The 16,492-nt window shown below is 43.7% G+C and overlaps 1 protein-coding gene across 1 annotated transcript in view; it reads left to right on the plus strand.

Annotated features, from left to right (window-relative positions):
• Positions 1 to 8,282: 8,282 nt before the first annotated feature.
• Positions 8,283 to 16,492, plus strand: part of unc5ca (unc-5 netrin receptor Ca) — a 285,855-nt gene continuing 277,645 nt past the window's right edge. The window contains exon 1 of the mRNA XM_071404226.1: positions 8,283 to 8,921. Coding sequence (XP_071260327.1) covers positions 8,804 to 8,921 — 118 coding nt within the window. The 5' untranslated portion in view covers positions 8,283 to 8,803. The remainder of the gene's footprint in view (positions 8,922 to 16,492) is intronic.

Below are 16,492 nucleotides of genomic sequence, written 5' to 3' on the forward strand. Positions count from 1 at the left end.
ATTTGTAATATTTTTTCATCAAAGGAGGCCAAATGCTTGCTGGCTTCCCTTGCCTTCAATGCTATGGGTGGCAAAAAAAAGTCATACTCGTTTGGACCAGACAGCATCAGATAGATGGCCTAAACATAGAGACAGAGGGGCACTGTTTCGCTCGCTCAGATGCTTTCTCCTGTGATATACATTCAGCCTCCTGCGAATTGAAGGAACATTCTGAAACACAGAGAGACAAAAGATAAATTATTCTACGTTTTAAAAAATATATATATTTTGGGGGAAGCCTGGCTTCCCTTGCCATCCATGAATACACACCTCAGTAAACGTATAAGCACTGTGTTATTTGAGTTGATGAACTAAATGTATTTTTTTTTGGTCTATGCTGATCAATTTTTTAATGTAATTTATTATGAGTGTACGACCTTATAGGCTACTAAGAATTATTTTAGAGAGATAATGTCCACCTCTCTGTAGAGATAATGTCCACCTCTCTGTAGAGATAATGTCCACCTCTCTGGAGAGATAATGTCCACCTCTCTGGAGAGATAATGTCCACCTCTCTGTAGAGATAATGTCCACCTCTCTGAATAGATAAAGTCCACCTCTCTGGAGAGATAATGTACACCTCTCTGGAGAGATAACGTCCACCTCTCTGGAGAGATAATGTCCACCTCTCTGGAGAGATAATGTCCATCTCTCTGAATAGATAAAGTCCACCTCTCTGGAGAGATAATGTCCACCTCTCTGGAGAGATAATGTCCATCTCTCTGAATAGATAAAGTCCACCTCTCTGGAGAGATAATGTCCATCTCTCTGGAGAGATAACGTCCACCTCTCTGAAGAGATCATGTCCATCTCTCTGGAGAGATCATGTCCACCTTTCTGTTAAAGTCAGTTGGTCTGACCCAATCCAGGTAGGAGGGTTACCAACCTGTCTTTATGCCAGTCTGCTTCAGACTTTTGGGTCGGGACTATTACCTGCCTGTCTGTCAGTCATGGTGTTCTATACGAGAAGCCTGTCTGTCAGCCATGGTGTGCTATACAAGATGATTGTCTGTCAGCCATGGTGTTCTAAACGAGATGCTTGTCTGTCAGTCATGGTGTTCTATATGAGATGATTGTCTGTCAGCCATGGTATGCTATACGAGGTGATTGTCTGTCAGCCATGGTGTTCTATACGAGATGATTGTCAGTCAGCCATAGTGTGCTATATGAGATGATTGTCTGTCAACCATGATGTGCTATATGAGATGCTTGTCAGTCAGCCATGGTGTGCTATACGAGAGGCTTGTCTGTCAGCCATGGTGTGCTATACGAGATGTCTGTCTGTCAGCCATGGTGTGCTATGCAAGAAGCTTGTCTGTCAGCCATGGTGTGCTATACAAGAAGCTTGTCTGTCAGCCATGGTGTGCTATACGAGATGTTTGTCTGTCAGTCATGGTGTTCAATACGAGATGCTTGTCTGTCAGCCATGGTGTGCTATACGAGATGTTTGTCTGTCAGCCAAGGTGTGCTATATGAGATGCTTGTTGTGAGGCAGTGTTTAAAGTAAAGGACTGTAGTAGAATTGTGAAGGGTTCGCTAAAAGCAGTTCATTCTAGCTGTCTTACTTTTGTGGATCAATTAAATCAAATAAAATCAAATTTTATTTGTCACATATGCCGATTACAACAAGTGTAGACCTTACCGTGAAATGCTTACTTACAAGCCCTTAACCAACAGTGCATTTAAAGAAGAATAAATTATTTAATAAATAAACTAAAGTCAAAAATAAACATTATAATAAAAAATTTACACAAAAAAGTATCACAATAACATACAAATAACGAGTCTGTTACATGCCTCCTAACGGAGGGAGGTGCAGGAATCAGGAGCAGGAGAGCAAGGAAATCCCAGTGGCAAATAATGTTTATTGAGCAGTCCCAACTCAACTACAAACATGGGACTGAAACACGCCCAAACGAGGTTCAAATCAAATCAAATCAAATCAAATTTTATTAGTCACATACACATGGTTAGCAGATGTTAATGCGAGTGTAGCGAAATGCTTGTGCTTCTAGTTCCGACAATGCAGTAATAACCAACAAGTAATCTAACCTAACAATTTCACAACTATTACCTTATACACACACACAAGTGTAAAGGGATAAAGAATATGTACATAAAGATATATGAATGAGTGGTGGTACAGAACGGCATGGCAAGATGCAGTAGATGGTATAGAGTACGGTATATACATATGAGATGAGTACTGTAGGGTATGTAAACATAAAGTGGCATAGTTTAAAGTGGCTAGTGGTACATGTATTACATAAGATGGCAAGATGCAGTAGATGATATAGAGTACAGTATATACATATGAGATGGGTAATGTAGGGTATGTAAACATTATATTAAGTGGCATTGTTTAAAGTGGCTAGTGGTACATTTTTACATAATTTCCATCAATTCCCATTTTTAAAGTGGCTGGAGTTGAGTCAGTATGTTGGCAGCGGCCGCTAAATGTTAGTGGTGGCTGTTTAACAGTCTGATGGCCTTGAGATAGAAGCTGTTTTTCAGTCTCTCGGTCCCTGCTTTGATGCACCTGTACTGACCTCGCCTTCTGGATGATAGCGGGGTGAACAGGCAGTGGCTTGGGTGGTTGTTGTCCTTGATGATCTTTATGGCCTTCCTGTGACATCGGGTGGTGTAGGTGTCCTGGAGGGCAGGTAGTTTGCCCCCGGTGGTGCGTTCTGCAGACCTCACTACCCTCTGGAGAGCCTTACGGTTGTGGGCGGAGCAGTTGCCGTACCAGGCGGTGATACAGCCCGACAGGATGCTCTCGATTGTGCATCTGTAGAAGTTTGTGAGTGCTTTTGGTGACAAGCCGAATTTCTTCAGCCTCCTGAGGTTGAAGAGGCGCTGCTGCGCCTTCTTCACAACGCTGTCTGTGTGGGTGGACCAATTCAATTTGTCCGTGATGTGTACACCGAGGAACTTAAAACTTTCCACCTTCTCCACTACTGACCCGTCGATGTGGATAGGGGGGTGCTCCCTCTGCTGTTTCCTGAAGTCCACAATCATCTCCTTTGTTTTGTTGACGTTGAGTGTGAGGTTATTTTCCTGACACCACACTCCGAGGGCCCTCACCTCCTCCCTGTAGGCCGTCTCGTCGTTGTTGGTAATCAAGCCTACCACTGTAGTGTCATCCGCAAACTTGATGATTGAGTTGGAGGCGTGCATGGCCACGCAGTCGTGGGTGAACAGGGAGTACAGGAGAGGGCTCAGAACGCACCCTTGTGGGGCCCCAGTGTTGAGGATCAGCGGGGTGGAGATGTTGTTACCTACCCTCACCACCTGGGGGCGGCCCGTCAGGAAGTCCAGGACCCAGTTGCACAGGGCGGGGTCGAGACCCAGGGTCTCGAGCTTGATGACGAGTTTGGAGGGTACTATGGTGTTAAATGCTGAGCTGTAATCGATGAACAGCATTCTCACATGGGTATTCCTCTTGTCCAGATGGGTTAGGGCAGTGTGCAGTGTGGCTGCGATTGCGTCGTCTGTGGACCTATTGGGTCGGTAAGCAAATTGGAGTGGGTCTAGGGTGTCCGGTAGGGTGGAGGTGATATGGTCCTTGACTAGTCTCTCAAAGCACTTCATGATGACGGAAGTGAGTGCTACGGGGCGGTAGTCGTTTAGCTCAGTTACCTTAGCTTTCTTGGGAACAGGAACAATGGTGGCCCTCTTGAAGCATGTGGGAACAGCAGACTGGGATAAGGATTGATTGAATATGTCCGTAAACACACCAGCCAGCTGGTCTGCGCATGCTCTGAGGACGCGGCTGGGAATGCCGTCTGGGCCTGCAGCCTTGCGAGGGTTAACACGTTTAAATGTTTTACTCACCTCGGCTGCAGTGAAGGAGAGCCCGCAGGTTTTGGTAGGGGGCCGTGTCAGTGGCACTGTATTGTCCTCAAAGCGGGCAAAAAAGTTGTTTAGCCTGTCTGGGAGCAAGACATCCTGGTCCGCGACGGGGCTGGTTTTCTTTTTGTAATCCGTGATTGACTGTAGACCCTGCCACATACCTCTTGTGTCTGAGCTGTTGAATTGCGACTCGATTTTGTCTCTGTACTGGGACTTAGCCTGTTTGATTGCCTTGCGGAGAGAATAGCTACACTGTTTGTATTCGGTCATGCTTCCGGTCACCTTGCCCTGGTTAAAAGCAGTGGTTCGTGCTTTCAGTTTCACGCGAATGCTGCCGTCAATCCACGGTTTCTGGTTTGGGAATGTTTTAATCGTTGCTGTGGGTACGACATCGTCAATGCACTTCCTAATGAACTCGCTCACCGAATCAGCATATTCGTCAATATTGTTGTTGGACGCAATGCGGAACATATTCCAATCCGCGTGATCGAAGCAGTCTTGAAGCGTGGATTCAGATTGGTCGGACCAGCGTTGAACAGACCTGAGCGCGGGAGCTTGTTGTTTTAGTTTCTGTTTGTAGGCTGGAATCAACAAAATGGAGTCGTGGTCAGCTTTTCCGAAAGGGGGGCGGGGGAGGGCCTTATATGCGTCGCGGAAATTAGTATAACAATGATCTAGGGTTTTCCCAGCCCTGGTAGCACAATCGATATGCTGATAGAATTTAGGGAGTTTTGTTTTTAGATTAGCCTTGTTAAAATCCCCAGCTACGATGAATGCAGCCTCAGGGTGTGTGGTTTCCAGTTTACAAAGAGTCAGATAAAGTTCGTTCAGGGCCATCGATGTGTCTGCTTGGGGGGGAATATATACGGCTGTGATTATGATTGAAGAGAATTCCCTTGGTAGATAATGCGGTCGACATTTGATTGTGAGGAGTTCTAGATCAGGTGAACAGAATGACTTGAGTTCCTGTGTGTTGTTATGATGATCACACCACGTCTCGTTAATCATAAGGCATACCCCCCCGCCCCTCTTCTTACCAGAAAGATGTTTGTTTCTGTCGGCGCGATGCATGAAGAAACCAGCTGGCTGCACCGACTCCGTTAGCGTCTCTTGAGTTAGCCATGTTTCCGTGAAGCAGAGCACGTTGCAATCCCTGATGTCTCTCTGGAATGCTACCCGTGCTCGGATTTCATCAACCTTATTGTCAAGAAACTGGACATTGGCGAGTAGTATGCTAGGGAGTGGAGCGCGATGTGCCCGTCTCCGAAGCCTGACCACGAGACCGCCTCGACCGCCTCGTAGGTTGCCACATACACAGGGAATAAAGCGCTACACAGGGAGGAGAAACCTCTACTCCTAAACTCACTACCAAACGGCACAACTGCCGAGAGAAAAGAAACCCTGTGGTGCAGACACGCACCACCTACTAACGTAACCACAGAAAACAATCCCACACAAAGACTAACAGGCAGCGGAGGTAATAATACCCATCGAAATCAACTAATAAGACACAGGTGTAAACAATACAGACAGACACAAACTAAAAGGAAAAATGGATCGGTGGCAGCTAGTAGGCCTGCGACGACGACCGCCGAGCACCGCCCGAACAGGGAGAGGAGCCACCTTCGGTGGAAGTCGTGACAGAGGCTATTTACAGGGGGTACCGGTACTGAGTCAGTGTGTGGGGGTACAGGTTAGTTGAGGTAATTTGTACATGTAGGTAGGGGTCAAGTGACTATGCATAGATAATAAACAGCGAGTTTCAGCAGTGTACAAACAAATGGAGGGGGGTCAATGTAATAGCCCGGTGGCCATTTGATTAATTGTTCAGCAGTATTATGGCTTGGGCTACGGATCCCTTTTACGGGATCATTTTCCTAAACAACCGCTGGATTGCAGGGCGCAAAATATTACTAAAAATATTTATAATCATGCAATCACAAGTGAAATATACCAAAACACAGCTTAGCTTGTTGTTAATCCACCTATCGTGTCAGATTTTGAAAATATGCTTTACAGCGAAAGAAATCCAAGCTTTTGTGAGTGTATCAATCAATGCTAGAACAGCTAGCCACAAATTAGCATGGTCACGAAAGTCAGAAAAGCAATAAAATTAATCGCTTACCTTTGATAATCTTCGGATGTTTGCACTCACGAGACTCCCAGTTACACAATAAATGTTATTTTTGTTCGATAAATATTACTTTTATAACAAAAAAACGCCATTTGGGTTGCGCGTTATGTTCAGAAAACCAAAGCCTCGTTCCGTTCGACGAAAATTCCAAAAAGTATCCGTAATGTTCGTAGAAACATGTCAAATGTTTTTTATAATCAATCCTCAGGTTGTTTTTAACAAACATAATCGATAATATTTCAACCGGACCGTAACCTATTCAATAAAAGAGAGAAAGAAAATATCGAGCTACCCCTCTCGCGCGCAGGAACTAATCAAAGGACACCTGACTATTTTTTTTAAATCTCGCTAATTTTTCTAAATAAAAGCCTGAAACGATGTCTAAAGCCTGGTCACAGCCTGAGGAAGCCATTGGAAAAGGAATCTGGTTGATACCCCTTTAAATGGAAGAAAGACCGGCAAGGAAACACAGATAAAAATAAATAAAAATCACTTCCGGGTTAGATTTTCTCAGGTTTTCGCCTGCAGAATCAGTTTTGTTATACTCACAGACAATATTTTGACCGTTTTGGAAACTTTGGAGTGTTTTCTATCCTAATCTGTAAATGATATGCATATTCTACGATCTGGACCTGAGAAATAGTCCGTTTACCTTGGGAACGTTATTAAAAAAATATATATATATAAATCTGACCCCTAGCGTTAAGAGGTTGGAGCCTTTTGGGTCCTAGACTTGGCACTCCGGTACCGCTTGCCGTGCGGTAGCAGAGAAAACAGTCTATGACTTGGGTGACTCGAGTCTCTGACAATTTTATGGGTTTTCCTCTGACACCGCCTATTATATAGGTCCTGGATGGCAGGAAGCTTGGCCCCAGTGATGTACTGGGCCATACACATTACCATCTGTAGCGCCTTAAGATCAGATGCCGAGCAGTTGCCATACCAGGCGGTGATGCAACTGGTCAGGATGCTCTTGATGGTACAGCTGTAGAACTTTTTGAGAATCTGGGGACCCATGCCAAATCTTTTCAGTCTCCTGAGGGGGATTTTTTTTTGTCGTGCCCTCTTCACGACTGTCTTGGTGTGTTTGGACCATGATCATTCGTTGGTGATGTGGACACCAAGGAACTTGAAACTCTCGATCCGCTCAACTACAGCCCCGTTGATGTTAATGGGGACTTGTTCGGCCCGCCTTTTCCTGTAGTCCACGATCAGCTCCTTAGTCTTGCTCACATTGAGGGAAAGGTTGTATTCCTGGCACCACACTGCCAGTTCTCTGACCTCCCTATAGGCTGTCTCATCGTTGTCGGTGATCAGGCCTACCGCTGTTGTGTCGGTGGGAAACTTAATGATGTTGTTGGAGTCGTGTTTCGCCACGCAGTCGTGGGTGAACAGGGTTGACAGGAGGGGACTAAGTACACACCCCTGAGAGGCCCCAGTGTTGATGAAATCGAGTGTTAAATCGAAATCGACTAGCTACCACTGTTACCTCACCTTTTTTCTAAATACAAGACTGAGAGACTGTTGTCCGGCGCCTTCCTGACATCTCCTTTGGTCATAAGACATGTTACTTTACGATAAGGTCTAACTTTAAGTGCCCAAAACCTCTCCTCGGGGACCCTCAGGCATTGTAGCACTGGACTAGCATACCTAATACACCTTATCAACGGCTTGATGATTATTTGACAAGTTGAATCAGGTGTGTTAGCTGTGGAAAAGTTTAAATTCATAAAATTGCTGAGGGTCGCCCAAGAGGTTGGAAAATCCCTATAGCTTTTTTGGTATAATATCCTATACACTATTAGGCTACGTGTGATATCCCTTTAAAACCTTGAACAGTTTATATGCGGTTTTCTATTGTACTATTAAGGGTTTCCCTGATCAAGCCAGGAGGAACTGAATATATTATGTAAATGTTATAGGCAGGGGCGCAACTTTCAATGGGGAACCCCCCACATTCTGAAAAAGCATTTTTGTCCTCCCCAGTTTTATGATTGGAATGTGATACACAATGAGGCAACAGTGTGCTCTAGGACCATGCGGACACCTCTGAGTGGTCGGGTAGGCTGTTTGGAGTGTTATTCCGATTGGATAAAAAATATATTTATATAATTATGTCCCCACCCAATTCTAAAACCATAGTTGCGCCCCTGGTTGTAGGTACAATTCGAAAGATACATTATCTCCCATTCCAGATACCAGTCCGGGTCTTTAAAATGGTCGTAAGGGGGCAGACATAGGTAAGAGGTATGAGCTGGATTGGCCAAAGAAACGTGGTAAGGATCCCACACTGTCTCCAGAGCAAGCAATATAATGCACGCGATGAACGGAGTTGATGTTGTATGGTGATGAACTATAGAATGAAACAGCCCTGGACGCAACACTTCTAACGAATCCAACATCTAAATATAAACTGCACAATGAGAAGCTCATCCATGTAACTTGTTTTAGCGAATGTGTAATAACAAACCTAGTGACGGAATGTACTTTATTTTCTTACGTTTTCTCCCTCTATTCTAAAGGGGAGGGGTAGCTGATAACTAGAGGGCGGTGGCATTCGCTCTGCGTGCACCGAGCTGCGCGAGTCAGTGCTTTGACTCAAGTCCTGGGACCCCTGAACCCATTGGTTTCCCCCCATATTCTTTCTCTTTCTACATTATCCGCTGACCTGACCGTTATTATAGCGGACAACAACCACCTCGTCTGCGTCTGGACCACAACTGCTGTTTTACGAACAGTGGGTTTCATCCGCAAGGTGTTTGTTTTACTCTGCCTATAATGGGGAAAAGTGGACAGTCTGCGAAAACTGGAATAGGACTTGCGAGGTACTTTCTGCGAATGTGTACCATACCTGGACTCGTTCTTCTGGTCCTCGTAAACATTGGAGTCGCACAAGGTAAGACCACCCGTTACTGTCCTTTCAACACGATTAGGCTACTATCTTGAGTGTAGCAGGGATCTGAAATATCAATGCTCAGTCGACATTAATTATCGCATCCTATATTAGGTTATAGGCAACAATCATTTGGCTTATCACACCTGCATTGGATTTTTTCGGACAACATAATGTTACACAATTGAAAATTCCCCCTCACTTGTCACGGGAGAAATACATATCGCGTGCAACTCCAGACTTGAAAGGACAAGATTGAGGATTGTACACTTGCGGGTCAATTATGAAATCTAAAAAAGCCGATGATCCTCATGAATTCTAAAGGCAATTTATTTAGTCAACTAGGCTATAATTCTCTCAGGTTTATTTCGTAATAGAGTCAAACTGTGTAATGTGCTAAGCAATCGCATACACCTATACGTGCGTATTGGGAAATATGAGCCGCTTCCGAAGAAAGCTTACGCGTGTGCGTTTACCACACATTATGTTGAGCTAATTGTAGCTATTCATTTATTATGATGTGAATGCGTCAGTTAGCAACATGACATTACGCTATCTAACAAGAAACTTTGTTGATATTTAGTGAGGAAGATATGGATAGGCCTACATTTTTTCACGTAAACATTTTACAGAGGCGAGTTTGGACTGAACTTTCCGAAATCTAGTACGGAGGGAATCGACGCCATCTATCAATTCTAACCCCCAACAAAAACATCGGCTAAATATGCCTCTTAATCAATTCACGACACAATTTAACATGTTGTGTTATGGCTGAATATACTATTGAATTAATGTTGTGACCTCGATAATGAAAACCATGGGAAAAATAATGTGACCGTGCAGCCATAACAAAAACATCCTATTAGCCGAATAATAATGATAATGATGATAATAATGATAATAATAATATTAATAATAATAGTGACTAGCGATCAAAAGTAATTCCGCTAACAAGACTTCTAATGAGTGGTGTTATTATCAACGCTTGGGTTCAATTCGGTTACTCTTATTGTATTAGCTATCATGTTCAATAATTTGCACGACTGGTGTGTAATTGAACACAAAGTTCAACACAACTAGCATTCTGAAGAATCTTTCAAATGTGTCCCAGCACAATATGCATATAGGAATGTCGCTGAACAACATTTTGTTGCCTAAGTAAAACTTTTTCACTGAACTCCAAGGTATAATAACTTGTGAGTTTCCAATGTTTATATGCTAATAATAATAATAATAATTATTATTATTTTTTACTAATAATACTTTGTGTGGCCTTAGGTGATATTCCTGTTACTATTACAAATGATTACCCTTTCTCCTTGTCTGTACAGTCTGACTCCAAAAATACAATATTTGTTTGTTTTTCACTTTAATAAACAAGAGCTTTGAAAATATATGAGTTAACTCAATTTAGTTGAGTTCAGTTAAAGTAAAATAAGCTTACTCATTGGTATTCTGGCGTGATTGTAGTATTTCTTTGGTAAATTATTCTACCATGTAGTTGTTCCTGTTGTATTGTTCTGCAGTGTCTTTCTATCACCCATTGGACTGCATTGCTAACATCCACGGCCTTGGTTTTGAGACTTTTTGATATTGTTCTTGTGAAACAGTATTTTCCAGAGTAAATAGGGTACCAAATTGTTCTCTTGTCGACACCATCACCTATGAGTATTATTTTCCATAGCTACACATCTCAACATAATGTCTTATTTTTTTTAAATTGTATTCCTCTTTCCTTTGTGGGCCTTTTACTTTACCTTCCATTTAGAAAAGTTATTTTGTGCTCATCCTTCCATAACGACAACTTTCCCCATGCTTGGTAAGTCAGTCTAAAGTCACATTAAGACTTGTGTTATTGAACCAGAACACTTACAAATAGGTTGGCCAAACAACCGCAAATTGGCTTGTGTATATAGGCCTAATTGAGTCAGATCGATACTGTGTACCTAAGCCCTCTATCCTTCCTGTCGGCTTTGGGCTGTGGTCATTAAAAAACAGAGACGCACAGGACGACGCAGTCAGTGGAATGTTATTTAAGGATGTAAGTGGCAGCCATCTCCTCGCTGCACTGAGAAGGGGCGTAAAACCCCTTGGCCTATTAAAAAGCCATTAGCTAAACCCACTCTCAATAACGGCTGATTGTGTGTGAAACAAACAGGTTTAAAAAGCCTCCCTGTGTTGACAGGGTGTGCATTCCAGACCGTCCAGGTGATGGGGCTGCTTACTTCTGCAGCGGCGCTCAGGCAAGGTTACACAATACCACGTTTTAAAGGTAATCATAGAAGTATGAAACTGATTGCGGGAGGCAAGTGAGGCCCGCTAGAGTCTGGCACCAAGGACCGCGGTCCGAAATCTCTGTCGGCCATTACGGACGCTCCCAGAGGGCCTCGTAGCCAACTGTGGAGACAGCTGTGTCTTGTCTGCTCCAGACTGGGTTCTGTGATTGGCCGTGGAGGCCCGCTTTTTACAGCCTCACTGACTGCCATTGAGTCGGAGCTGCCACTGAACTCTCTTGGTGTTCTCAGCTTTGATCCGTCTTGGACTTGACAATGACAGAGCTCTGACTCAGTAGGAGTGACTTGACAATGACAGAGCTCTGACTCAGTAGGAGTGACTTGACAACGACAGTGCTCTGACTCAGTAGGAGTGACTTGACAAGGACAGTGCTCTGACTCAGTAGCAGTGACTTAACAATGACAGAGCTCTGACTCGGTAGCAGTGACCTGACAATGACAGAGCTCTGACTCGGTAGCAGTGACTTGACAATGACAGAGCTCTGACTCGGTAGCAGTGACTTGACAATGACAGAGCTCTGACTCGGTAGCAGTGACCTGACAATGACAGAGCTCTGACTCGGTAGCAGTGACCTGACAATGACAGAGCTCTGACTCGGTAGCAGTGACCTGACAATGACAGAGCTTTGACTCAGTAGCGGTGGCCATGGACTATCTTGAAAGACAGTCTTTGACGGCGTGGCTCCTTTGTATTAAGGCGTTGAAATTAAATGTGATGGCATACTTTCTTTCCCTCATCTTTGTTTCACCGTTGCCTACTCTCCTAATCATACTCATATAGTGTGAAGTTTATGTACAGTGGCAAGAAAAAGTATGTGAACCCTTTGGAAATATCTGTATTTCTGCATAAATCGGTCATAAAATTTGATCTGATCTTCATCTAGGTCACAATAATAGACAAAACATAATCTGCTTAAACTAATAACGCACAAACAATTATACATTTTCATGTTTTATTGAACACACTGTGTAAACATTCACAGTGCAGGGTCGAAAAAGTATGTGAACCCTTGGATTTAATAACTGGTTGACCCTCCTTTGGCAGCAATAACCTCAACCAAATGTTTTCTGTCGTTGCGGATCAGACCTGCACAACGGTCAGGAGAAATTTTGGACCATTCCTCTTTACAAAACTGTTTCAGTTCAGCAATATTCTTGGGATGTCTGGTGTGAACCGCTCTCTTGAGGTCATGCCACATCATCTCCAATCGGGTTGAGGTCAGGACTCTGACTGGGCCACTCCAGAAGGCGTATTTTCTTCTGTTCAAGCCATTCTGTTGTTGATTAACTTCTGTGTTTTGGGTCGTTGTCCTGTTGCATCATCCAACTTCTGTCGAGCTTCAATTGGCGGACAGATAGCCTAACTAACATTCTCCTGCAAAATGTCTTGATAAACTTGGGAATACATTTTTCCGTCAATGATAGCAAGCTGTCCAGGCCCTGAGGCAGCAAAGCAGCCCCAAACCATGGTGCCCCCTCCACCATACTTTACAGTTGGGATGAGGTTTTGATGTTGGTGTGCTGTGCCTTTTTTTCTCCACACAGTGTTGGGTGTTCCTTCCAAACAACTCAACTGTAGTTTCATCAAACCACCGAATATTTTGCAAACCACCGAATAACATCCAGGTGCACTTTTGCAAACTTCAGATGTGCAGCAATGTTTTTTTTGGACAGCAGTGGCTTCTTCTGTGGTGTCCTCCCATGAACACCATTCTTGTTTAGTGTTTTACGTATCGTAGACTCGTCAACAGAGATGTTAGCATGTTCCAGAGATTTCTGTAAATCTTTAGATGACGCTCTAGGATTCTTCTTAACCTCATTGAGCAATCTGCGCTGTGCTCTTGCAGTCATCTTTGCAGAACGAACACTCCTAGGGAGAGTAGCAACAGTGCTGAACTTTCTCCATTTATAGACAATTTTTCTTTCCGTAGATTGATGAACATCAAGGCTTTTAGAGATAATTTTGTAACCCTTTCCAGCTTTATGCAAGTCAACAATTCTTAATCTTAGGTCTTCTGAGATCTATTTTGTCTGAGACATGGTTCACATCAGGCAATGCTTCTTGTGAAGAACAAACTCAAATGTAGTGAGTGTTATTTATAGGGCAAGGCAGCTCTAACCAACATCGCCAATCTCGTCTCATTGATTGGACTCCAGGTTAGTTGACTCCTGACTCCAATTAGCTTTTGGAGATGTCATTAGCCTAGGGGTTCACATACTTTCCCCAACCTACCCTGTGAATGTTTAAATTATGTATTCAATATAGACAAGAAAAATACAATAATTTGTGTGTTATTAGTTTAATCACACTATGTTTGTCTATTGTTGTAACTTTGATCAGATCAAATTTGATGACCAATTTATGCAGAAATCCAGATAATTCCGAAGGGTTCACATACTTTTTCTTGCCACTGTACATCTGGGGGTGCTTACTAGCAAGATGGGCCTGAAGCTAGTAATTCAGAAATGAAATGTTTTGACAAAAACATTGAAGTATTTTCCTCGCTCAAAGAGGATGTTGCTTTTGTAGTCTAGTCCTGTGTTGGTTTTCACAGAGATGTCAAGAGACTGAGCAGCACCAACACCATCCAAAGTATTCACAGGGGAAACCCTGGGTTAGAACAGAAGACAGATGAGTACACACACACGCACGCACGCACGCACGCACACCTTCCATCCCCGTCTTGAATTTTAAATGTAGAATAAAGACAGAGTTGGAGCTGATTCTCAGTAGCTCTCTAATAGTATTACTGTGTACTCTCTGATAATATTACTGTGTACTCTCTGATAATATTACTGTGTACTCTCTGATAGTATTACTGTGTACTCTCTGAAATTATTAATGTCTACTCTTTGATATTATTACTGTTTACTCTGATAGTATTACTGTGTACTCTCTGATAGTATAAATGTCTACTCTTTGATATTATTACTGTGTACTCTGATAGCATTGCTGTGTACTCTCTAATAGTATTACCGTGTACTCTGATAGTATTAATGTGTACTCTCTGATATTATTACTGTGTACTCTCTTATAGTATTAATGTGTACTCTCTAATATTATTACTGTGTACTCTCTAATATTATTACTGTGTACTCTCTAATAGCATTACTGTGTACTCTCTGATATTATTACTGTGTACTCTGATAGTAATACTGTGTATTCTGATAGTAATACTGTGTATTCTGATAGTATTACTGTGTACTCTTTGATAGTATTACTGTGTACTCTCTGCTAATATTACTGTGTACTCTCTGATATTATTACTATGTACTCGCCGATATTTTTACTGTGTACTCTCTGCTAGTATTACTGTGTACTCTCTGATAGTATTACTGTGTACTCTCTGATAGTATTAATGTGTACTCTCTGATATTATTACTGTGTACTCTCTTATAGTATTAATGTGTACTCTCTGATAGTATTACTATGATGCATTGTTCATGGACTGTGGAACTTCAGCCCTCATTTAGGATCTCATTCTAGAGTTCTTTGTTTGGGAGTTTTGTTTGGAATGAATCAATGGCTCGTAGGTACTACGGTCAAAATCGTGTTGTTTAATTTGCATAATGGCTATTTTTGACTCACTGAATAGCCACACTTGTTTCGCCAATCACTTGTCCTCCCCGTTTGTTCATAGTCTCATTTTCCTCCCTTGTCTCTACTCCCTTCCCATGTCTCCTCTCTCTGTCTGTCTGTCTGTCTCTGTCTCTGTCTCTGTCTCTGACTGTGCTCATTAAGATTTATTCAGATTAATTAAACTGCGGTTAAACAGTGGAGTTATTGTTGTGCCTCTGAAAGAGCTGGGAGCAGTGGGACACGGAGTCAGTTGGTCACTGTTGCGTGCTGGGCCTCACATGCCATAGAAACAGTAGGCCCATAACTCAGCCTGGCTCTGCCTGCCCTGAGGCGTCACAGAAAGCTAGCTGTGGCTTTAGACTTTAGGCGGCATTGTGCTCCGTGCCAGCTGCTCTTCACGGGAGGCTCTGCACCACCTTGCATCCTCAATCTGATTTCTTCTTCCCTCTTGCCCTCTTTCTCACGTAGGGCACAGCCAAACCAGTGAAACTGGTAACCCAGAGCAACCATGCTACCCATGGAATCAAAGAGAGTTTTTCTTTTTTAGTTATGTTTATTTGTTGTGTAGAACACAGAATCCTCTCATCCTGCCCGGGGTATAACCAGATCCATCCTGCTCGGGGTATAACCAGATTCATCCTGCCTGGGGTATAACCAGATTCATCCTGCCCGGGGTATAACCAGATTCATCCTGCTCGGGGTATAACCAGATCCATCCTGCCCGGGGTATAACCAGATTCATCCATATCTGCTTACAGAACACCTCTGAAACTGGAGCTTACAGCAGTTTACATCCACTTCCATGTACTGTACTGCGTCCTCACGGTTCGTCTATACTCTGTCACTGGCTGAAGCAGTTGGCTTCAATCTGTCGACACAAGGCGGGGAGAGAGAGAGGGTCTAATCAACGGCTGCAGGAAAGACAACAAACATTCCCAGCATGCTTAGCTGGGAGGGCTCCCACGGTCTGGAGGCCCAACAGGCAGACAGACAGGCTGGCAGACAGACAGGCAGGCAGACAGACAAAGACAGGCAGACAGGTAGAAAGACAGACTGGCTGCCAGGCAGACAGGCAGTCTGGCAGACAGACAGGCAGTCTGGCAGACAGACAGGCAGGCTGGCAGGCAGACAGACAGACAGGCAGAAAGACAGAATAGCTGTCAGGCAGACAGACAGGCAGGCTGGCAGACAGTCAGGCAGACAGACAGACAGACAGGCAGAAAGACAGAATAGCTGTCAGGCAGACAGACATGCAGGCTGGCAGACAGTCAGGCAGACAGACAGGCAGAAAGACAGAATAGCAGGCAGACAGACAGGCAGGCTGGCAGTGCTGATGGAGCTAGCGCTAGCCAGTGATAAACAAGGGATCAGATGGGGAGAGAAGTAGGCTGCTGAAGTGGGCTCTCTGTCACTCTGAATGTGTAATTCTGCCGGAGAGAAAAGGACAATTGTGATGAGGAGGCCACGGGCGCTTTTGTTTCCTGCATGTTTATTGTCTGTTATTGTCCTCTTGGGAGTAAGAGGAATAAATACGCAGGGGAAGGTGTTTTTCTTGTGTTGAGTTCGACATTCACTCTCCTTTCAGGCAGACAAAGCTTGAGTGTAAAGCAGTGAAAGCTCCTCTGAATATGCACAGGGGATCAGGAAAAGCAGAGGAGTGTCCCACCCTCGTGAGCTACCCGGCAGACCTCTTGTGTAGG

The sequence above is a fragment of the Salvelinus alpinus genome, chromosome 5, assembly GCF_045679555.1.
Source record: "Salvelinus alpinus chromosome 5, SLU_Salpinus.1, whole genome shotgun sequence".
Lineage (NCBI taxonomy): Eukaryota > Metazoa > Chordata > Actinopteri > Salmoniformes > Salmonidae > Salvelinus > Salvelinus alpinus.